The sequence below is a fragment of the Lacerta agilis genome, chromosome 4 (assembly GCF_009819535.1).
Source record: "Lacerta agilis isolate rLacAgi1 chromosome 4, rLacAgi1.pri, whole genome shotgun sequence".
Classification (NCBI taxonomy): Eukaryota; Metazoa; Chordata; class Lepidosauria; order Squamata; family Lacertidae; genus Lacerta; species Lacerta agilis.
The window spans coordinates 23,297,875-23,322,620 of record NC_046315.1 but is presented as its reverse complement, the minus strand read 5'-3'; the positions used below and the strand labels follow the sequence as shown (position 1 = coordinate 23,322,620).

The window sequence follows — 24,746 nt, the reverse complement described above, 5'->3', positions numbered from 1 at the left end:
ATAAAGAGAAGGCATGGCACAGAATTTCCCTTCCAACCTGCCCTCCGCCACCTGATAAATTACAGATGAGATGCACACAATCAGCACCTGCAGACCTCTTACCTTGGAGTGATTCCATAACAGACAATTGAAGAAATCCGTAGAGTCAATGGGTCAAAGATTTGTACACCCAATAAAAATGATGCTCTGGTCATATTACAGTGATGGGAATTTCTCAGTAGATCAGGCAGGCTTGTCATCAGATCCATTATACTTGACCCGTAGCCTTGCTCCAGCCTGGAGAGCCATGGTTGAGCTGCTGCATTGTGACCTGGGAGACCAGGGTCCGATTCCCCACTCAGTCATGAAGCATACTGGTTGACTTTGAGCCAGTCCCAGCTTTCAGCCAAACCAGCTTCAGAGGGTTGTTGTGAGGATAATATGAAGGGATAGGGAGCCATGTATACCATCTCAAGCTCTTTGTAGGAAAGGTGGGATATAAATGCAACAATATACAAAATAAATTATAAATATCCCCAGAGAAGGAATGGTCAGCCAGGCATATGTTGAGGGTCCACAGTCTAGCAGGGGCACCACTGACAAGAGCCCCCCCCCCTCCGGACCTGCTCATCTTATTCACAATCTCGCTCTATAGGCCGAGGGAGCCAGCATTTGTCCACAGACAGCTTCCAGGTCATGTGGTCAGCATGACAAAGCCGCTTCTGGTGAACCAGAGCAGTGCACAGAAACGCCGTTTACCTTCCCGCTGGAGTGGTCCCTATTTATCTACTTGCACTTTGACATGCTTTCGAACTGCTAGGTGGGCAGGAGCTGGGACCGAGCAACGGGAGCTCATCCCGTGGCAGGGATTCGAACCACCGACATTCTGATCAGCAAGCCCTAGACTCTGTGGTTTAACCCACAGCGCCACCTGGGTCCTAGGCCTTAGCAGACCCAAAAAAGGAAAGGAAACACCATCTACCTTCTGTCAAATGGACTGGAATTGGGGTGGGTCATTCTGTTCTTTCTAAATTTCCATGTTGGCTGCAGAAGAGGGGTTCCATCCATGGAAAGCACAGAAACCACATGAGCTGGCAGAAGAGGATCAGAATGCTGGATTTCTCCACCTCTAATCAACTGATTTGCCTGCATGGAATTCTTGTCTTTGGTCAACAGAAGACTTGAGAAATAGATGTCTGTTCTTTTTATTATTAATAATAATAAATGAACCCACGTTGATCTGTTGGGAAAAGGGTATTGAGGTATTTAAATAAATCAATATGTTTTGCCCTCCAGCTTTTTATCCACATTTGGAGCAGAGTGATGATGATGCCAAATCCCTTTCTCGTGACTTTCACATCAACTGCATTGCCACATGCAAAATCTGAAGTGCAGAGAGCTGTAGCCTTGCGCTGATGAGCGTAAATGGAACAGACAGGCTCCCCTTCCTGCCTCGTGAGCCCCCACTATCTTCCCAGATGCCTAGGAAACAGACTGGCATTGCAGCATGCTTTGAATGTCAGCAGATCGAGCTAACAGAAGGACAGAAGTAGAGCAAAGTTGACAATGGTATCACTTTCTGGAATTGCAGCCATGTGCAAAAGCTGTCAGAAAGGAGCATATGTTTCTGGTCACTGCCATCGTGTATTGAGTTGCCTCGCTAAGCAGCTGTTTTCCCAACCAAGCAAAGCTACCTCACGTTAGGATTCCAAAGCCACTTCAGAAAACTTACGTATTTATTATATATCATGGATCAATTGCTTTCCTGCATGCGTGCAAACGAAGCAATGATCACCTACATGGAACTTATTAAGTGAGCATTCCGTGAGACTTTTAGCACCCGTTGCATTTTCTTACTTCTTGTGTGCCATGCTCTACAGTACGCAAGAGTTTGTGCACATTAGGGAATGCTGCATTCTTTGCTTGGCTTAAGAGGCTTGCCCTTGTTGCCATACGTGGTACAGTGGCCTTATTTTGCTGAGTATTTGTATTAAGGATGTTGGAGAATTCTGTCAGAAATGGAAACGGGAGGAGAAATTGCTGCGATATGCGTGTTTGTCCAAGCTCAGGAACAGAAATCACACAAGTGAATACAAGCAGTATTTGCTATGATTGTTGTTGTTGTTGTTGTTTTGTCCTGCAAACTTAATGTAAATAATTGCATTGTTTTATGCATTTTTTTATATATTTCCATTCCATTGAAATTGATTACATAATTCATATAATTATTCGGCCGTGACAGATAGAGATACGAACCATGTAGGTTTTCGCAGAAACGAAGCTGAGGTAGAACGGAAACAGTTCCGATTGCGAAAAACACAGGATAGGATAGAAATCTCTGCCTCCTTGCATCCCTAATGAATCCAGAATGCTGCTGCCAGCTTGTTACATGGGGCAGCAATAAGGGACCATATTTTACCAATAGCTAGGTAGAGCTGGAAGATAACCCTGCCTGAAACCTTGGAGAGTTGCTTCCAGCTGGTGGTGTAGGCACCTCTGAGCTAGATGGACCAGTGATCTGACTCAGTACAGTGGTACCTCAAGTTACAAACGCCTCAGGTTGCAAATGCTTCAGGTTACAAACGCTGCTAACCTGGAAGAGTTACCTCGAGTTGAGAACTTTGCCCCAGGATGAGAACGGAAATCGTGTGCCGGCGGCGCAACAGCAGCAAGAGGCCCCATTAGCGAAAGCACACCTCTAGTTAAGAACAGTTTCAGGTTAAGAACGGACCTCCAGAACGCATTAAGTTCATAACTAAATGTACCACTGTATATGACAGCTTCCATATCCTTAGAATTCTGCACTGGCTACCTATTAGCTACAAGTCGGTTACTGGTGTGCAGAGTCCTATAGGAACCTAGGAAGAAGCCTCATACTAAGTCAGAGCATTGGTCCATACTGCTGAGTATTGTCTACACAGACTGGCAGCAGCTCCCCAAGGTTTCAGACAGGGGATGCTCCCAGGCCTACCTGGAGAAGTTGAAGATTGAACTGGGGACCTTGTGCATGCAAAGCAGATGCTCTACCATTGAGCTGTGTGTGGTCCTTCCCTATACAAATTGGGACCTAAGCACTTGAAGGAGTGCTTCCCTTGATGCTTTCTGACCCATCATTTAAGATCTGCAAGGGAGGAGGCTGCTGCTGCTGCTACCACCGCCACCGCCACCAGTAGGCTAATCCAACAGAGCAGTAGCCCAGAGCAGGGTTTTTGGGGTGGTGAAATTCCCCCCTTGTTGATGTTTAGACATTAACTCAAAACGTCTTTATATTACCAAGCATTTGGTGGTTAGTTGCAAACTGCTATATAGGTGCCGTTTTATTGTTTATTAATTTTAATTTTTGTTTTTATGATATTTATATTATGTGATTAGCACTGCAGAGGAAAGGATGGGGCACACATAAAATACACATGTATGCAAAAGTATGTCAGGACTAATATGTTGTTATGACTCAGGAAAAACATACAGATCAGTGTAGATAGACAATACTGCACTAGATGAGGCCAATGATCTGACCTGCTATAAGGCGGCTTCCTGTATTCACCCCTTACTCCTGCAAGCGAACTGCCTCATTCAGGGACACACACACCCTGAGAAATATTAACTATCCATTGTCAAATCATAGGCTTCACTCAGGCACCGTTTTAAGGCAAAACCCACTGTGTGGAGCCGGAGACAGGAGTAGGTCAGTAATAAAACACCCGGTGTCAGTGAAGTTAACTCTTTATTCAAAGGAGCCAAAACAGCACAGGCCTGGTGGTCACAGCAACTCTTCCCAGTAGGTCTTGCCCCATTGAGACAGTTGCGAGGACTAAAGGTCCCTGCCTTCCCACTGCTCTCTAAGGCTCCTCCACTGATCCCTTCCCCAATAGCCCACTGCTCCTTTTTCTTGTCTCTCTTTGCTTTGGCCTCTTCATTCCTCTCTGTGTTCTGGGAGACCAGTGGGGAGGAGAGCTGGTTGCGGCAGGAGGGGGAGACCCCCTGGGTTCTTCAGCAGCCTGCCTCCACTCTGCCTCTTGGCCCACCCACCTCCCCTCTGCTTCTGCCTCTGATTCTGAACTGCTCTCTGCCAGGTCCTCTTCCTGCTCACTAAACCCTGTTGCATCTTTAGCTTCCGGCACCACCTCCTCCTAGTCTCCTCCCTCTTCTTCCTCTGACTACTCGTTGTCATCTCACCAGCAATCGCCTGGCTCTGAGCCACTTTCCCCTGGGGGTTCCCCAGCTGGTGCCTCCCACCACTCCTCTACATCCAGCCAGTCAATGACACCCATTCACAATATATCAGACAGGACAGTGAAGGGACATAACGGCAAAGCAAACCCAGTGGGCCTTGGATTCTGCATGCATTGGGTACAGCAGCCAAAGTGAAACAATGACCTCTTCCATTCTCGGTGCTGCTAAGCTTCAGAGGTCGAAACCCCCACCCCCGCCCCATCTGCTGCTTCCCAGGACCAGTACACTTTTTGCTGCACTGTACTGGTGTCGTCCCTCCCATTCTCACCTCTCTCTTTATAAACAAAGCTTTTCGTGCTGTTGTTTCAAAGAGCTGGAGACGGATCGATGACTACAGGCAACTTTCCCATTTAATGGATTCACACCCCAGAAAACGGCAGGTGTGCCTGTAATGCCAATTGAGAAATCCCGTCATTGTCGCTCGGGTAAAAGGTGAGGGCCTGATGGGAAATGCTCTCCTTGGCTGCCAAAAGATTAACCACTTTAAATATTTATAGGGTCTTATCTTTGCAGCCGATTGGTTATTAATTCCTTGAATCGAGGCAGGGCTGCGTGAATCCCCAGAGCTTTAGAATCATATCCACTCTGAATTATTCCGAACCTTTAATGGAGAATTGGCACTTTAAATCTTCCTCAAGCTATTTCCTTCTCTTCTGCAGTGCCCTCCTATCATCTTTTCCTCCTCCTCTTGAGTCCTGCAACTTATAAAAAGCCAGCTTCTTAGAGAGAACATTATGAAGTTTGGTACCCTTTATTTTAGAGTAGAAACATGTGGCTTGGTTGAGAATACTTGTCTGCTTTTTGCTCTATACCAAAGGGGTTGACCTGTTATTACCGGTATCCACCTGCAATGTTGATTTAAAAAATATTCTGTATCAGCATTCCAGATTAATTTCTTTTTAGTCCAGGCTGCTTTTAGGAGCCTGGCAAAAGCAGGTGATGAATATATTTAATGCTACCTTCAACTGTACATTTTTTGCCCAACAGTTGCAGGATACTTAAAGCTTGACGGCTGTAATGAAACCTTTGATAATGTCTCAGCTGCCTGTAGCAAATGGGTTTATTGTACGGTCCACAAATCATTCATGTGTGTGGAGTTGTGGGGGAGGAAGTTTAATCTGAAGAAGAAACAGGCCGGTAAATCCTGTGGAGAAGGTGGGGAAGAAGGCTGCTGCCACCTCCGTTAATTTTGGGGTTGCAAGCGACACTTGAAGATTTTTCATGGCTGAAATTTGAGGGGAAGAGGAAAAAATAGTTGAGTTGAGAGGAAAAAATAAATAATAATTTCCCCCTGGTTTAACTTTATTTCCATACTGCCTGCAAGCCTTTGGTAAACAATAATAAAAATGAAGAAAAAGCAACGCTTAGAGCAAACTGAAAGGCTAATGTCATGTGGGAAAACTCACCAGTAGAAGGAGTTGACTTGCTTGAAAAAACAAGTTTTGGAAAAATATGATAGCCCCGTGAGCCTAAGGCAAGTCTAATTAAAGTTAAAAGGCAGAGAACGTAAGCATCTGAAATGCTGTTTTAGGTATCATAAAACTGGAAAATTTCCACTCAGCCCCCCCCAAAAAAATCTGAATTAGCCAATTAGCCAATGGTTGTGGGACTAGTGTTGTTTGTCCAACTTCTCTCTTCTGATTTGTGTCTACTGGATATGAGACGGAGAAAGGAAGAGGCTGCAGGCAAATGCTCAGTCCTTGCTCTTTCTTCCAGCAATTTGTGTGCTTTGTGACTTGAGCAGGGGGGAAACTGCCTCACAAGAAGAAAGTAATGCAGTGAGATTAGCTCCAATGTTTCCACAGGCTATTCCTCTATAACTGAACACCAACTTCACTCCTTAGTATAATTCGAAATTTTCTCCCCACCTCTCCATTAGACTTTATTTTTCAGAAATCTTCCAGATACAATAGCAGCATTCAGCCCAGCTGCAGCATAAAAGGCAAGAGTTTTCGAAGGTGAACAGCTGAAAGTTTGTGAGCTCGGTGGGGAGTCGCATGCCAGCCAGCGTTTGCCACTGTGGCATTTTGCTTTAGTGGGTTGTGTTCTCCAATGGTGGAGGCTGTCTACGAAGGTATGGTGCTTATTTTGAGATCTTCACGCTCTCCCTTTTAGGCCTCCAGTCGAAATGCAGATTTGCTTCCCCACTGGATTAGTTTAGCCTGGTTGTCTGGGTGGTGAAACTAAGAGCTTTGAAGCTCACCTCGTCTGGACTTCATTGTCATTGAGGAAGACAGCTGCCTGGCCTTGCTGAAAGATGTGTTAAGAAATTCAAATCCCAGTCCTTGCCGTGCACATGTCTTATAGCTTTGCCAGCCTTTCCAAGGCAGGAAGGAGTAAAAGAAATTGCATGGCTGCACTTAATGTTGATGACTGAGGGCATTCAGTTATAACATATTGAAGAATATATGGATTTGTGCTCTCTAGTTTCTGCTCAGCATGCCATGCTCTGGCACTATCATTATTGCCTCCCCCCCAATAAATTATGAATATTGATTCGCTTTGATCAGGTCCTTGTGCAGCCTTAGAATTTTGTGTTACTCAGGTGCAAATTTGTTGTTCTATAATTAGGCTATCCCAGTGGACGGCTCATGGGATGCAAGAAATAATCGCCTCCACCCCCTGAAACACTTATTTCACGTCAGGCTTCGGGTCCCTTCCAACTCTATGATTCTATGATAGACCTTGGTGTATGGATAGTGTCATTATTTAGTTTAGTCACTAGGTGGCACTGGACTTTGCTGTAGCTGGGTGGAGTGAGGGGTTTCCTGTTAATTCTTCAGCTCTTTTTAAAAACTCTTTTTATTTGAATTTTCCAACATACAAATAATAAAGTTGTGCGCAGAAATGTACATAAAAAACATTCACATCACATATGTCACGACTTACAAAATATAAACTTACTGATTTTCCCTATCCTTTCCTTCCCAGGTCACATAGAGAACTAAACAAACAAACAAAAAGCCACATTAATGATAACATCCTTACACAAAATTTTTAGCAATGTTACCTGATACTGCAACCTGAAGTGCTGGGCCCTTAGTAAATGTTTGTTGTGATGTATAGTCAACAACAGTGTACAAGTCTCATTTGATAGGTTATTTCCTCCATTACAACAATCAATAGTCCATAGAGATTGATACCAATAATCTAAACTAAGGTATTGCAGTTTTCCATTTACTGGCTAAATTCAGTCTTGCTGATAGCTCCATGTACATTCTTGATGGAGAAAAAATATAGCAGACTCCAGCTACTGTACAAATTGAAAATGAAACACCCAGATCAGTGTCTGTTGAAAGAGTTAATGTGAATTATTGGGCAGAAACTGATGACATCTTCTACCTATTCCTGAGAAGGAACAATCGCCAGAAGCAGAAGTAGTTCCTAGCAAATGCCAAAGCAGCAATCACCTTGGCTGCTCCACATAGAATTGTAGATTCAGAATTGGCTGAGGACTGATTCAATATTACGGTCAAAATGCTTCTTACAGGATGGTGTGTTCAAGTGGGTTCCATAGCATTTGAAAGTTGTTTGCCACTTGATTTTCCCCTGATTTCCCCCATGCAGCAGCCTTGGGGGTCTCCATTTGTGCCTCAGTGACCATCAGACATGCAACTTGCCCACAGTACAGTGCTGATCACATGGATCAGCTGCAGTTTGGCATCAATCCAGTATAAAACTATCCCAGAGCTCTAGCCCTAGACAGCAGATGTGTGTATTGTTGAGGCAGAAAAGGAAAGTAACCTGTTTATATTATTAATGGAGCTCCCTTAGTAACAAATGTTTTGACTTGCGCTCATGTCATACCTTGAACTAGTGCTGTCAGTCATCCTTTTTCTTCTTTTTTAAAGACTCCTGGAAAATTTATTTTGGATATTCTCTGAACAGGTGCTTCCTTTTCATTGTGAATGGTTTAAATAAGAAACTTGCTTTATGTCCGGAGTTCTCAGCTGAAATCACAGGGCCGTCTAACTCAGGCACTTGTATGTTTACTCATCTGTGCTAATGCTGACAGCAGATTCCCACAGTTGGTCTGGATTGGACACAGAACAGATGTTGAGGATTATGGGGAAGGATTCAGAAAGGCTTTGGGCCTGTGTGCTTGCGGAAGTAATTCATTGTAGAGGCACAGATGGGGCCTGCTGAACCTCCACCCTGGAGCTCTTGAAGACGGGCTGCAGTGCAGTTCCCCAAATGTTTTTCCTAGTAATGTTAATTAGAAGGAAAATATAAATCAATTCCATAAAGTGTAGTGAAGCCTAGAACTATCAGATTTCTTCCTCCTCCTGCTTCTTTAACAAAGGGCCTGAAATTATTCATTACTCAAGAGTCCCACAAAGGCAGAAATGCAACTTTCTTTGAGATGTTTTCAATGACAGAGGGATTTCTTACTGATAGATAGGGAGATCAAGGCAAAATTAGGTTGTCTGAAATCTAGAGGGAGATAGGTCTTCATCCATAAGATTCCATTGGCTTAGTGGGGGAAGGGAAGGTGGACACCGTCATCACCTAACTGTTCCATTCTCTTTTGGGGGTGTACAAGGAAAAGGCAGCCAGGTATTGGCTGTACATCTGAAGGACCGTTTCCACCCCCATCATTCAGCCCGGTCACTGAGGTTCATCTCAGAGGGCCTTCTGGCAATTCTGTCATTGTGAGAAGTGAAATTCCAGTGAACTAGGCAGAGGGCCTTCTTGGTGGTTGCGTCCTCCCTGTGGAATGCCCTTCCGTCAGATGTCAAAGAGATAAACAATTATACGACCTTCTGTAGACATCTGAAGGCAGCCCTATAGTGGGAAGCTTTAGTTTGATGTTTTGTTGTGTTCTTTTATACTTGTACAATGTACTGGGTATGCTGCTGTTGTTGTTGTTGTTGTTGTTGTTGTTGTTGTTAAATGGGGGATGGAATGAGTTGAGTGGATTTGCACAGAAGCATAGATCTCTGAGACATTGATAGCAATCATGCCGTCAATGCTAACAATCATGTTCCTTAAGGTAAAAGTCACATAGATAAAAAGGAAGAACATGATCCTCTGGGCAAACAGTGCAGTTCAGGACTAAGGAAGTTGCATTTCACCCTTCTTTCTAATAGGAAAGAGGCAGTGGGCTAGCTCTCCACAAATAGTTAATGATTAACGGATCGATTCACTCGTTGACTTTTGATTTCTCTTTTTTTATCTGGAACTAAGTGAACTTGAATTTAGGTTTATTGCAGCTTTGAGCTCATATACAAAATAACACACAGTATTGGGCAATTACAACCAGTAATATATATATATAAAACATGGATAAAACTTTCAAAATTCATGTAGCATTCCATTTCGTCTCTTATAAGACAACGCGGAGGTTAAAAATCTTGCCACTTGCAAGGATACGGTCGAATCAGTATCTTGCAGTAATAAGGCGAGGCGGGTCTCCACCGGCAGACCAGAAAATTTTTGAACTAATGGTCTCAGAAGGTTTGTCCGAGCAGCACTGTACAGGGGGCAACTAAAAACTATATGCTGAAGGGATTCTATCGCCTTGTTGTCGCAAGAACATAATTCAGAGACTCGGCCCTTAGAGAATCTATGGAAAAGGACCCTAGAGGGAAAAACGTTAAACCTCGCCTTGATAAACGCAAAGCAATGGCTAGCATTTGAGAGGGATGTTAAATAAGTTGGTACTTGCTGAGTGATAGAAATTCCCATGTACCAGGGTGAACACACACCCCCTCCCAACATAAGATCACATTGCAATCCATTATCATCTAGTCTCTGGTTGATGATTCTTTTAGCTGTGGTAAGGTCAGACTTTAGAAGATCTAGTGGGGAAATTCCGAAAAGCAAGAGTTTGGTATGGATCTTATAAGTGAGGTTGCACACATTACCATATAAGGAGCCCCCCACCCCACAGTTAGTCCATTTATTCGAGAGTCTAAAATTACTTAACTGTAACAGCACCACTGGAGGTGACATTTGCAAGGGGCCACTCAGAACCTAAGTAAAATTATAAGCTGTAATGGGAACAATATGAAGGAGAGAGAATAATGAAGGGAATGGTGCCTATAGAGTAAGATTCATTTGTGGTATGCATAGGTTCCATCCCATTGAGTTTATGGGACATGAAGGGTGTTTTCACTTACCATGCATGGTGGGATGTCCAGAGGATTAGAACCTCCATGTGGTTGCCAGACAAAACGTTGCTTTTCTTAATTCTTTGTTTCGTCTTCATTTAGTGCAGACATCATTGGCTCTGAGGAACAATTTGTAGGTGTGGTTATGACCGTCACAGGAATCCTTGTGTGCTGTGTCTTGTATCAACCAAAATAGAGCTGAAGCAAAATGTTTAAATTCTAAAATAGTTTTTTTAAAATCTGCATAAATCATGCTTTATTAATTTTGAACTTTCCAAAATTGCTTGTACTTAAAAATCTATATATGGATGCCACTTATTGTTTCAGTAGTTGAAATTTTGTTTCAAGCTACATTGTGCTTAGTTTGTGAACTTCTGAATGGGATTTGACAACCATATTCATTATTTACTCATTGCAGAAGACCCTTCCTGTTGAAAAACATGGTCCTTCCTAGTCTGCATACCTGAGGGAAATCTCTTGTAGAACATAGTCACTCTCAACAAGAGGTTCATAGGCAGTCAAGGGTGAATCACAGAGGCCCCCAGCTATCACAATAGCCAGTGTGGTCACCTCTAGATGTTATTGGACTGCAGCCTCAGCCGGTATGGCCAATGGTCAGGGATGGTGGGAGTTGTAGCCCAATGACATCTGGAGGTTGCCATGTTGATAACCCCTTTGCTAGAGTGAACTCCTCCTTTTGCTACTATAACTTCAGTCTAGAGTTCAGCAATCACAGTATCTGTGTGAGCCCACCTGCCAATCAAATGGGTGGACTAAGAATTGGGGGGGGGGGGAGTGGGTACCATTATTCAGTACCATCACTCTTCTCCTTTCCCAAACAGTCAAACCTGATAGCACCAACCATCTCACTGAGTGTGGTCAAATACAGAGAATAGGTGGGAGAACTTCCATATATAGACACTTCAATATGCATCCTAACATCTGCCTAGTCAAGGAGTCTGGGTCTAGAACTACGTACAGTACAGTGTCTCATTCTCCCTCTTAAACATTTTGTCTAAGGGGGAAGATGGGCACAACTCCCCTCCCCAGATCTCTTTTTAGTATAATATATAGATAGCAGAACATTTCAGTATTACTATTCACTCTGTAGTCTTAATTTGGCCCATTGGTGCATTGATATAGCATTTTGTATTACTGTGCTAGATATCTTCATTGGGAATCCTTGGGCTTCTGTTCCATATAATTACTCCCTGTGAGCCTTTCATTCAAAGGTGGGTTTCTGTAAAATTTAATTATTTTTTCCCCTGCAGCATACATGATAACGGCATAACTGTTATATAAAACCAGCTACTGTGTAAAAGTAAGGCTATTTGTAAAAGCTGAAATGTAAGAGATCCAGCTACCAATGAAAAAATGATGATAACTGAAGCTGGCAGTGAATCGCCCCTTTCATGTCATAAATTATATGTGCGGAGTGGCAGTTCACATCAAAAGAGTGATTAAAGCATGTAACATTGCCACATTGTCTGTTTCATAAAACCTGTGTTTTCCAGATTTGTGATACCTTACTCTCTGTATACAACTTCATTTAGGGCGATGGAAAGCTCCCCACTGCATCCTTTTTTTGAATATGTTTCGGGGCTTGCAATTAAACCTGTAAGAATGATTGTAACCTGTCAAGAGTCCCCCCGGGATAACTTTGAAAATGAATTATTTTGTTTCTGCAGTAATTTCTCAGCTTGACCAAGACTACTAATGAGTAAGAAATTGTATTTCCTGCAATAAATTACAATATAGTCTGTAGCCACACTGTGACATCAATCATAACAGCACAGTTGAATTATATTTTTAAATAAGCTGTTGGAGAAATAATGAAAAATTGAAACAAGGAATCCTTATATCTCATCAGTTTGAATGTTTATTGCCAATTAGTCAAATTAACCAAATCTGGCTTTAAATGACCTATAGGTTATCACTGAATAAAGTATTCAAGCATTCTTGAGAAATATATTTAAACTAGGGTAGGCCACCAATTAAGTAATTTATTGTTGCTTTGCCTTGTTCCACTCAACAGATTAGTTTGTTGCATGTAAGTAAATGTACATTTTGCTACACCTCAATATAGGTACTTTTAAGATACTGAAGGAAGTGTAAGGGTTTGCTAGTCCAAACCCTAGCAATGCAGGAATCTTAAGTAAAGCATCCATGTCAGATGGCCATCAAACCTCTGCTTAAATACTTCCAACAAAGGAGAGTCCACAACCTCCCAAGTGAGTCCATTCCACTGTCAAACAGCTCTTACCATCAGAAAGTTCTTCTTGTTATTTAGTAGGAATCTACTTTCTTGTAGCTTGAATCCATTGGTTCAGGTCCTACCCTCCAGAGCAGGAGAAAACAAGCTTGCTCCATCCTCCATGTGACAGCCCTTTAGATATTTGAAGATGGCTATCATATTCTCTCTCAGCCTCTTCTTTACCAGGCTAAACATACCCAGCTACCTCAACCATTCCTCATAAGGGTTTCCAGACCCTTGATCATCTTAGTCACCTTCTTCAAAACACATTCCAGAATCAAAACATTCATTAAACAAAAGCTTCCATAGCTCATAAAGGTAAAGGTAACGGGACCCTGACCATAAGGTCCAGTCGCAGACGACTCTGGGGTTGGTGCGCTCATCTCGCTCTATAGGCCGAGGGAGCTGACATACAGCTTCCAGGTCATGTGGCCAGCATGACTAAGCTGCTTCTGGTGAACCAGAGTGGCGCACGGAAATGCTGTTTACCTTCCCACGGAGCGGTACCTATTTATCTACTTGCACTTTAACGTGCTTTCGAACTGCTAGGTGTGCAGGAGCAGGGACCGAGCAACGGGAGCTCACCCTGGGATTCGAACCACCGACCTTCTGATCGGCAAGCCCTAGGGTCTGTGGTTTATACCACAGTGCTACCCACGTCCCTTTCCATAGCTCATAGCTAGAAGCAAAGACCAACGATAATAGCTTTTTGTCAGTCCCTGGTCTAGTAACCCATGAGAAACAAAATAGTTTCAGAAGATATACAAGCGCACCTTCAGTTCTCAGCCCCACTAATCAATATTCATTGGTCTAGAAACATACCACAGTGCTATGCAAGTGCCGACAACCAGGTGATCCCTTTTGGCCAGCCATGCGTTTACCTGCCCACACTGTGAGGACAGTATCCCTTTAAGTGGGCTGTGCCTAAGTGCATCACATGAGACTGGAAGGGTCGTCTGGGCAGCAGAATGATTCAGAAAAGCTATGGCTTCCTATAACAGAGACTCCTCATCTTGTAAATAGTTAATAAAGTTTATCTTACATTTATGGACCTCCTGATGGGCCAGGCTTTGCCAAAATCATCTCTTAGGCCAAATGCGGAAGTCTGGTGGGCCTAATTAGGGTTCCTCACCCCTGTGCTAGCATATCATAGGCAAATTCTATAGAAGACCATTGAATTAGTTTTGCTTCCCTTGCATGTTGCTCTAGAAAGAGATTTTAATAATCCCTTTCATGAGTGGGAGACACTTTAAATTTGCAGAAGGTCGTCTTTGGATCCAAATTTATCGGTTCCCCATATCTTTTTCAAGGTGTCCAGTCCTCCTTCCCTATATCACTGGCTCTCTTAATAATGGGGTCTTCATTGCAGCTCTCTGTTAAGAAAATCATACGACGCATTGTACACTTTGCAAACATTACCCACAAGCAAAAGGGTACATTCTATGGCTCCTTTAGGATTCTGTGTGTCTACTTGTTATAAGCCATAACAAAAACAGCCCAGTTGCACATTTTCTCCCATGAGTGCAGAAAAATAAAGTTGGGGTTTTGTTCTATGCTTCAAATTCAGTTCAGCTTTTTCAAATGGAAACGATACTCCACACCTGTGCGAGAAGAGGGTATGTGGGACAACCAAAAGGGCTGGAAAGGGAAATAAAATGAATCCCTGTTGAATTTTGTCTCCTATAGGGCTTTCTTTATAATTGCCAAACTCCAAAGAATAAAAAAGTAAAGACAATCTTGAGATACTGCTTTATGTCTCTCATGGGTGGGTTTAATAGCTAGCTAAGTTCTTTCCTGTGCGTTAATATTTAAAAACAGATGTCCGGACAATGTGGTCACTCATTCCCTCAAACTTGGTTACAAAAATGAGACTAAAAGCCTTTGAGGAACTTATTAGGAAATGAGATGTTTTTCTTTTAGATTTAGCAATGCTCTTTCTAGGTCTTCTTGTCCTCTTCTTAGCTTGCTTGTGGATAACCTGGTCCTGTGAAGCTACTTCAGCTTTTCCCTTCAGTGATCTTGTAAAATCCATCTTTGGTTAAGAACTGACAAAGTGTTAACTGATGCATATTCTGTGGTTTCTATTTTGCAATGTAGAAAAGAAAAGAAAAGGCTGTTTTACAAGCATTTTCAGTAATGTGCCCTTTCAAGATACTTGACACTCCTTAAAAATCCCTGGTTTGCAAGGGTTGTTGCACTACAACCACATTTTCCATGATAAAATATGCATTTCTAGCTCTCCAGGTGGCAAGGGAAAAGCGCAGGTTAGATTTGTGAGTCCAATAAAATGAAGGCTATAAATATATATATGGGACACAGCTACCTTCTTCGACATCTTTATTGTTGAGAGGGATCAAACAGAAAATAGAAAGTATATTTCTCCCTGGAACAAAAACATTCAAAGATTCAGTGGAACAAAAAACATGCAAAGATTCAGTGGGATAAAATATGGGGAAGAGCCATAAACTCAGCGGTAGAGCTGGTAGACTAGCTGCAACCCTCTCTGTGTGGAGATAGCAGAGGTTATATTTTCTGAGAATCCTCCGGAAAAATTATCACTCAAAGGACCTGTTGATGGCATTTTACCGTTGTACTGTTGAGAGTGTGTTAGCTTATGGTCTGTGTGTGTGGTTTGGGAGTTGCACGGTCAGGGAAATAACAATGCTGTCCATTGGTTGTAAAGACTGTGGAAAGAATAATTGGGTGCACTCTTCCCACCTTGGATCAAATCTATGCCTCCAGGTGCCATAAGAAAGCTGCAGAGATAGTGCAGGATAGTGCGCACCCTGGAAATGATCTCTTTCAGCTTCTGCCTTCTGGAAGAAGGTACAGGGTTATAAAGACCAGGACTAGCCGCCGGAGAAACAGTTTCTATCCAAAAGCGATTTTGGTTTTAAACACAGTGTAAGGCAGTCTCTAAGGAAGTATCTGTATTTAGTTGTGGGGCATCAGAGTTTTTAGGAGGCTAACCAGGTGTAGATTTTTCAATTTCGTTGTTCTGTATGGGACAATGACAATAAAGATTATCGTATTGTATCGTATCGTATCGCTTGGCTTCAATTGTCTAGGTACTGATCACCTCCAGGTTAGACTACTGCAATGCATTGTGCATGGGTCTGCCGTTGAGCAGCAGCTATGTTCACAGAGTGGTCTAGAGCAGGGGTCAGCAAAGTTTTTGTGGCTTGGGCTGGTTCATGGTCCTGCAGATGCCGCGGTGGGCTGGAGTGCGCACATGTGCAAACACTATTTCTGGTGCTCCTCCCAGCGAGGAGGAGGCGTGCGCAGCTTCCTGCAGCCAATGGGAAGCCAGCCAGCATCACGGAAGGCGGTCTCTGCTCTGCTTGGCGCCGGTTTAGCGTGGCACACAGGAGCCGACCAAGTGGGCGGTGGGGGTCCATGGGCCGGTTGGGCCTTAGGTTGCCAACCCCTGTTCTAGAGAATGTACATTGTATTTTGGGCTGCAAATATCTGCCGCAAAAATACGCATTGTTAAAATTGATTCCAAGGTTAGAAGTTGTTTACTTCTTGCTCCACTGCGTCCCAAAGTATTCATAAACGTCCAAGCAAACTGCATATCTTACCTTTTGTAGCTCTGGAAGATTTACCACCGCTCTGCCATGCTGGCAATTGCGTTCAGGATTTAGCATCAAAGAACTGATGATAAATGTGTTGAAAAAGCACCTGTCAAGCAGTTGTCCTGCTGCGACAGCTTTGTTGCTAAATGCAGTTGAATTTCAAAGTGTGACCACCAGCAAAACATCCAAATAGATCTGTCATACCATAAGACATATCAGTCACAGGGACCGGGGGATGCGTTTAATATCTATTCTGGCTTATCCAGCCTATGCCTTACAGCACTGGTCGCCAAGTTTCAGTATTAAGATTGACACTTGCTGATCTTAATACAGAATTCATATTCCTTTAACATCTGCCAAATCAAACTCAGTGCCAAAGGTCACCTCTCTTCCTACACCCCTAATGCGAAAGGTATAATAAGGTTGTATTCTTGCCCCTTTTCTTTTTAATTTATTTTTATCTGATCTTCCAGAGCACATTAAAAAAATAGAATCACATGCCCCAAAATCAATCAAAACCCAGTCCCCCTGTTATTGTATGCGGATGATGCGGCCTTATTATCACTGACGAGGATAGGCCTGAAATGTCTTTTACGCTCCCTGGTTTCCTATTGTGAAATCAATAAACTCTCAATAAATTATGAGAAGACAAAAATTCTGGTCTTCTCGAATTCCCAGAAATTAGAGAAATGGAAAATAAAAGGACAAGAAATCCAGCAAGTAAAGATGCACAGATAGCTCGGAATTTTATTCCAGAGCAACTCAGGTTGGTCAAACCATTGCACAAGCGCTATAAAACAGGCAAAATGTACCTCCTCAGAAGTAGTTTTCTTTTACTTTCAGAAAGGTAACCAATTTATACCAGCTGCTATTCAAATTTTTCAAGCTAAATTGTCGTCCCAGCTACTTTTTGGGATCCCAATATGGATACGAACATATAATAGTGATTTAGATAAGATACACTCAAGTTTCTTGACGTATCCTGGGTCTGCCAAATTCAATTAAGTATGAGACGATGTGTGCAGAACTAGGTATACACACGATGGAATACTGGGTGTGGGCTAGCACTATATAATACTGGCTGCGTTGCCATTTCCATTGCCAACCTTTGCGTCTGCTTTCTGAGTTACTTAAGGACTCTTATAAATCCAGAAGGTTCCAACTCTTACATAGCAAAATCAGATTTATTGGTATTGACTTGGAATTTTTGTATAATTCAAGTGAGCAATATATTTATTGTAATATTCAAATCAGATTAAGGGACACTGAAAAACAGAACATTGAGTCAGCTGTAAATAAAATTTGCTCCCTCAAGTGTTATGGTTTAAATACAACAGATAACAGGGTCACTTATATTTCAAAATTAATAATTGCAGTCCAATGCAGGGCCTTTATGTTAGACCAACTGAACGTTTTTCCCTCAGCTTTTGTCAAGGGAAGATATTTAAACATTCCCAGAAATGATAGACATTGTGGGTGTTTTTTGAATGTGCCAAACACAGTAGAACATATTCTTATCTACTGTCCATTGTACAACCAGCTACATAAACATGTGCTATCCCCTTTTTCTGGGTAGTCTAACATCACGGCACAATGAAAACATCAGATTCTATCTGTCTGACATTAACCCGGAAGTAGCTACAAGGGTGGCTGAGTTTTTATCAATAGTATCTCTTAGAGTGATGAATGGCACTATTTAGTGGGAAGAAACTCCAATGAAAATCCTCATTATTACATATTTTTACATGGCTGTTCATTTGTATATGTTTTAAAATTTTATATATGGATGTTTTATGATGGCCTATATTTGTAATGCCTAATAAAAGTTTGGCAAAGTAAGTAAAAAAGATTTTGAGAGAGTGTATGTGGGAGAGGAACTGATGACAATATGTGATGGGCCTCTGAAGAGCTATACCTTAGTGCTGGAGTGTTTGCTTTGCATGCAGAAAGAGCCAAGTTCAATTGGCTTGGAGAGCCACTGCCAGTCATTGTAAACCAGGAATAGCCAATGTGATGTTCTCCAGACATTGGACTATAACTCCCAGTGGCCCCAGCCAATATTGCCAGTGGTTAGGGTTGATGGGAATTGTCTGGAGGGCATCACATTGGTGATCCCTGCTGTAGGCCGTGCTGAGATAGATGAACCAATGGTCTGACTTAGTATAAGGACCATTCCTCTGTTTCTGAAGTAGCATTAAGCAACCTAGCATAAGTGTGCATTTCCTCCTGAAGCATTAAAAGGGTCACCGGATGTTGTTGGATTCCAACTCCCATCAACCCCAACCATCATGGTCAATGACTATGGATGGTTGGAGTTGGAGTTCCACCCACATATGGAGGACCACCACTGAGTTACAACCTAAGAGTGACATCAATCACACAATGTCATTGAATGTCAAGAAATATTTGCCACAAATATTTGGGGAAATAATAAAGGAGGCAGGTTGTGTTGTGCTGTGAGAACAACGTGTGCTCTGAGAAACTCAAGTGGTCAACCATCACTTTGCTTTGTAACCACCATAAGCTTCTCTGAAGGCCCACCGAGTTGGAAGGTAGGGCTTGCGAATGAATAACCAACAACAGTAATTGGGTGGCAATTCTTGGAATGAAATAAAATCAGTAGATCAACTTGCAATACGTTGTTTTTCAGTTGCTTTTATTATATTCCTTGTTATTAACTTACCCTTTCATTTCAGCCAGTCCCTGCTACATTGTGTAACGTGATCGTGATTAACGCTGCATTTATTTCTCCCTCCTTACAGGCAGGAATGGTGCTGAGGTGTGGATACTTCTGGCTCGGTTTATTTCTGGTGCCCACAGCGTGCCTTGTTAAAGATGTGGCATGGAGAGCGTAAGTTGGGGGAATGCCTCATTAACTGCACCTCTTGTTGAAAAGAATGTTGAAATGCAAAATAAGAATGAGATTCTCTCTTTTAACCTTAACAGCCACTAGTCTTATTCTCGGTGAAAAATTGCTGCAGATCTGTTGAAATGATGGTTGCAGCAGCCATACAGGCTGCTAACCAGCTTCACCAACACAAACAATAAAAATGTTCCAGTAGTGACAATAGTCATAAAGACGATTGTTGCAACAAAACTGAAAACCAGTTTATATCCTGATTAGAAATAGTAGTATCTACTTGCTATGCTTGTTGTGACAAAGGGCTGCACAGAATAATGTGTTTGTGTGGGTGTTAAAAGCTTATATATGTAGCAATTTATTTTCTTAGGGTCCATCTACTCCTTGGCTTAAAGTGCATTTTGAACCACATATGGTGCACCACGCACATTAAGACAAGGGGTGGATAGGACCTTACATAGCACAGAAGTTCACCTTCAGATCTTACTAAAAACACTGCTGTTAAGATGACTGCGAACGTCACACTCCCATCTAGGACGATGCCTAATGATGATGAATGTTTACAGCTTGAGCAACAAAAATATTAACATGAAATCCTGAAGGGGGAAAGAGGCTTGTTTGCTTTTCCTGTAGCTTTCTTTCTCCCCCCCCCCAACTAGAGCATTTATATCTTTTCCTCTCTTTCCCTTTGCTACTGTTTTATCTGAACTAGACAGCATGTCTTTAAGCCCCATGGCTTTCCCCTGCTTCTATTTGAAGGAATATGTCAAGATGCTCCTTGATAGACTGAGCAACAGACATCCCAGCTGTTGCAACGGAATGAGGGGGCTGAGCATAGAAAGGGCGGCACATGTAGCTTCCGTGCCATGAAATCCAAATATTATAACCCATAATGCTGTCATCTCGTGGCAAGATACATATTTAGTAATCTTATGAACTGATCCTTCTGTCTGGGTTCCTTGCCAACACCCCCAGCAAGACCATTTTTTGGCATTTTCCGGTGAAGACAGAATTGTCTTTACGTTTAAGCCTCCAGCTATCCTTCGCTCTGCTTGTTGGAGGCAGGCCTTCATAAAAAGAAAGAAAACACAGCCAGGATATAACAAGCCGTTACGTGGTTTACTCCACTGGGCTGTTTTTCTGTGGACGTGTGTTGACTGGAGTAAGGAGCTAAAGGTTTCTAATTTAGAGGGCTGACAATGTTGGACTTACGAGGAAGGAAGGGAAAGACCTGTTGGAGCAAAAGCTGTGCTTTACAGATTACTAGCAAAATGGCTGCTGTTCTGATAGGCATGATGTACCTGAAGGGAGGAGAAGGGACGTGGGTGGCGCTGTGGTCTAAACCACAGAGCCTAGGGCTTGCCGATCAGAAGGTTGGCGGTTCGAAGCTCCACGGCAGGGTGAGCTCCCGTTGCTCAGTCCCAGCTCCTGCCAACCTAGCAGTTCGAAAGCACGTCAAGGTGCAAGTAGATAAATAGCAGGAAGGTAAACGGCATTTCCATGTACTGCTCTGGTTTCGCCAGAAGCGGCTTAGTCATGCTGGACACATGACCCGGAAGCTGTCTGCAGACAAACGCATGACCCGGAAGCTGTCTGCAGACAAACGCCGGCTCCCTCGGCCTATAGAGCGAGATGAGTGCCGCAACCCCAGAGTCGTCTGCGACTGGACCTAATGGTCAGGGGTCCCTTTACCTTACCTGGAGGGAGAGGCCTTTTATTTTGCAATGCCCCCTGGTGGTGCGTCCTTGTCAGTGGCGGTCAGGCCAATCAGGTAGATTTTGCTGCCACTAAAACAACAGTGTTTTATCTTCCCGCCTCACTCTGAAGTGAAAGGCAGTATTTAATGTATATGGAAGAAAATAAAGGAGTGCACTTCAGGCCACTGTTAGGGTAACCGTTTTTTTGTCCCTCATAGTTCCCAGTCACCCCACCCATTTACAATAAGCCTGTGTCTTTCTGTATAGTTTCATTGAGGGTTTCATTTCTTGGCTGGGCTAGACTCACAGCGTTCTTCAGCCTTAGATCCCCAGACGTTGCTGGACTACAACTCCCATCATGCCCAGCCACCATAGGCAGCAGTCAAGGTTGATGGGGGCTGTAGTTCAACTACACCTGGGGTCCCAGGGTTGAAGAACCCTGTGCAAGAGAATAATGGAATGTCACTATGTCAGGAATTTTGGCTATCTATACTGATGGATGTTCTGTTACATTATCAGTATTGAAACCATATGAAAACACCAGTCATCATGATGGGCAGAGTATGTGTATGAAAGGAAAGTGTATGTATTGCATGGGCTTCGGAAGCTGGAGCTGCAGTGTATTTATTCTAAACATAGGGACATGTCGCAACCTTCTTGGGGCTGGTGCCAATACCATTCAACACTGGGCCGCCACCAGGACTCCAGTACGGCTCCACTGCTTATGCCTGCTATGGCCCCCTTTAAAAAAAACACAAAAAACAGCATCCATACTGGGTCCCGGCAACTGCCATATTTATTTTTGAGAATGCCACAGGAGAAGATGAGTTGACTTCTAAGGCAACGTGTGCTTATTTAAAAAAATAAAAAATAAACATATCATGGCTGCCACCACAAAACTTGGGTGATGATATCATTGCCTGGGAATGCTCCAGTCCTGAGCCTCTTAGCTGGAAAGACTTTGGCTCATTAGGCTAAAAGAAGTTTGCTGCTCTGATCAATGGATTTAATTTAAGTGCTGATAGTGAGAGATAGCTATATAATTTGATAGAGGGGCAAGATTCAGCTGTTACCTTTTCATTGGTCATAACAAGTGCCTCTGTTTCTGTATTCCATTTACATACATCAGTAGGGTTTTTGCAAGGACTGTTGTGGAAAAATGAGATCAAGCTGTTTTGTAGTAAATACCAATTTGCCTCTTGTGCTGTTAAGGACATGAGATGGAGCAATGTCTCCCCCTCTTCAGAGTTTTCAGCTCAAGATCTTATCTGATAAACTGGCAGTTTACAACCCTTGTATTTATAGGCAATCACCAAGCTAGGTTTCTAAATAATGGTTCGGGACATTTTATCGCTTTGCTTACAAATATGATCATAACATACAAAATAAAAAATGACTTAATTGTTCCCACCTTTTCCTGCTCTTATAATTTGTGCTTATCCAAATGCATTGCTTTATGAACCCATCCTTTGAAAGTTAAACTATCACATCTAAGGTGGTGTGTACGTTTTATATTATAAGTCTGCACAAACGGTGACCTGCCAAATCAGATACAGCCCATTGAATCCAGCCCTGGATGTATGAAGTGACTCCTTGAAAAGTATTGCGTCCACAGACATATGAAATGTGGGTTGTTGTGCAAGCAATAACTTCATCTTGCAATCATCAAGTGATAACGTGAACCAGCCTAGCAAATACCCTCTATTTCTATACTAATGTTTGACTGATGTTAACGGTGACCAAACTTTATTAAAACCAAAGCATGAGAATGGTGTCTAAATTGGATAATCTTTTTTTATGAATGATGTTGGTAGCATGTAAGCAGAGACGGGGAACCTCTAGCCCATCAGACATTCCTGAACTACAACTCCCATCATCCCTGACCATTGACCGTACTGGCTGGGGCTGATGGGAGTTGAAGCCCAAGAGCATTTAGAGGGCAGCAGGTTTGTCACTAGATACACACTACTAATACCATTTCAAGGCATTATTAAGATCGGACAATCTAAATAGCGGTCCTTTTGCCTACAGTTAGACACTTTCGGGACATACTAATGTTATTTGGTTAATTCATAGTCGTGACTGAGCCTTGAAAAGTATGTCACCGAAATCTAATCAGCAAGTATATTTATTTACAGAATAAAGTTTTGTCTTACTGGTGGACAGTTGATCCCACATGTCCACGCAGTTTTCCCACATGAGGTTTAAATAGACATCTTTTGAAATTGGCTCCTCTCGTAAATGGAAAAAAAACCTGGCTGTGGTGACCCTTCCATTTCTTTTCCAAATTCTCTCCTGCATTGACAACATTCACGCCAGCCAGGGGGGAAAAATGAGGAACGCTTCAGGTTAAGAACTTTGCTTCAGGATAAGAACAGAAATCGTGCTCTGGTGGCGCAGCGGCAGTGGGAGGTCCCATTAGCTAAAGTGGTGCTTCAGGTTAAGAACAGTTTCAGGTTAAGAATGGACCTCCAGAACGAATTAAGTTCTTAACCAGAGGTACCACTGTAATAGGGTGTTGTGAATGAAAATACCGACATTCTTTTGCTGCTACTCCAGTAAGCCAAAGCCTGACACAGATGAAAATTGTATAATTTCCTTATTAAGTATGTTGGTTACATTTTAAGGTTCTGTGTAGACCAATGCAAATCCAAGTTATCTCATGGCTTGGTTATGACTTTCCCTTTGGGAGAAAGGTGATGGAGCAACAGCTAGATCTGAGCTCTGCTCTTTAGTGAGAACGAGAGATTCTTTCTGAAAAATAAATGAATCCAGGCATTAAGGTTACCAGTTTCTCTGGAGATGCAAATGTTTGCACCTATTGTTATTGTGTGCAGGTAGTGAAAAATGGTGCACTTTTTCTGCACAGAAGCAGAAAATTCTGGCTGCAGACACCCTTTTCTGTCTCCCTCTGCAAGTGGCATGTTAAGAAGGGAGAAGAACCACCTTTAGGAGGCAGTGATTTAGGGAAGAAAAGGCCACGTAAACCAGAACTTTTGATTGGCCATTTGTTATCAAAGAGCCTCCTAAGGTTTTCTGTGCTGCTCAAAGGACAAAATGGAATGGGGCTCTGCTTCTATGAATATTCAATGAATTCCTTCTCTTTTCATTGAATGGCCGACTCTTGAGCAGTCCAACGATGGAAGTAGCAGATCCCCACTATGTAACCCGTCCGTCAGTTGGGCACTGGGTATTATTTTCTGATCAAAGTCAGGAAGAGCGTTCTGTTAAAGCAAACTATTTTGTCGTCGCTACATGGATGCTGTCCCAGGTACTGTCAAGCTGAATCAAGTGCTATCATACTATGCTGCTGCACTCTCTTTATTTCCCCGATCTTCAGTGCTCATCTGACTGCACACACAACCTTTGCCAACCTGGTGCCCTCCAGGTGTGCTAGTTGGGGCTGCTGAGAGTTCAGATCCAAACATATGGAAGGCACCAGGTTGGTGTAGGCTGGAATAGCGCCACTGAGAAGGTAGCATGCAATCCATGCTTTGCAGTCCAGCATCCTCTGCGACCTTGAAAAAGAACCTGGGGCGGTAGGGTCTTGAGCCAGCCCTACTGACTGTCTAACTCCGTGTGGGGAAACTGGAGTCTTTTACTATCCAATGAAAGTTGATGTGTTGGTGTCTTTGTTTTTGTGTCTCTCTCCCGCGATACAGGGCCAAGCATACCTACCATAAAACTTTGCTGGAGCAGGTTCAAGAGTTGGAAGCTAAGTCCAAAGAGCTGGGGAAATCTATGCTGCGTGATAGTAATGGAAAGAGGTGGGGGCAATTCCATCTTAACTGGAAGCATGCCAGATCAATATTTTTTCCCGTTCCCCACCATCATTTTATTTATTTTTTCTCCTCCGTGCATGGGAGATCCTCCAGACTCCTCAGCAATTTTATCCATTCATCTGCTTTATTTTAAAAGGAGGAAAGAAAAAAAAAAGCTTCCATCTTTCACTGCTCCATCCATCATAGTTTGGTGTTTGAGGCCAAGGCCCCATTTAGTGCTTCTCGCATGATGGCATGTAATGTTTTCGTTGGG

General features: G+C 42.8%; 1 protein-coding gene across 1 annotated transcript in view; it reads left to right on the top strand.

The window, feature by feature from the left end:
* The window catches only part of ATP8A2 (ATPase phospholipid transporting 8A2), a 318,542-nt gene that overhangs the window by 269,904 nt on the left and 23,892 nt on the right, over window positions 1–24,746 (top strand). Inside the window, exons 34-35 of the mRNA XM_033146356.1 lie at window positions 18,917–19,005; window positions 24,374–24,478. Coding sequence (XP_033002247.1) covers window positions 18,917–19,005; window positions 24,374–24,478 — 194 coding nt within the window. The remainder of the gene's footprint in view (window positions 1–18,916; window positions 19,006–24,373; window positions 24,479–24,746) is intronic.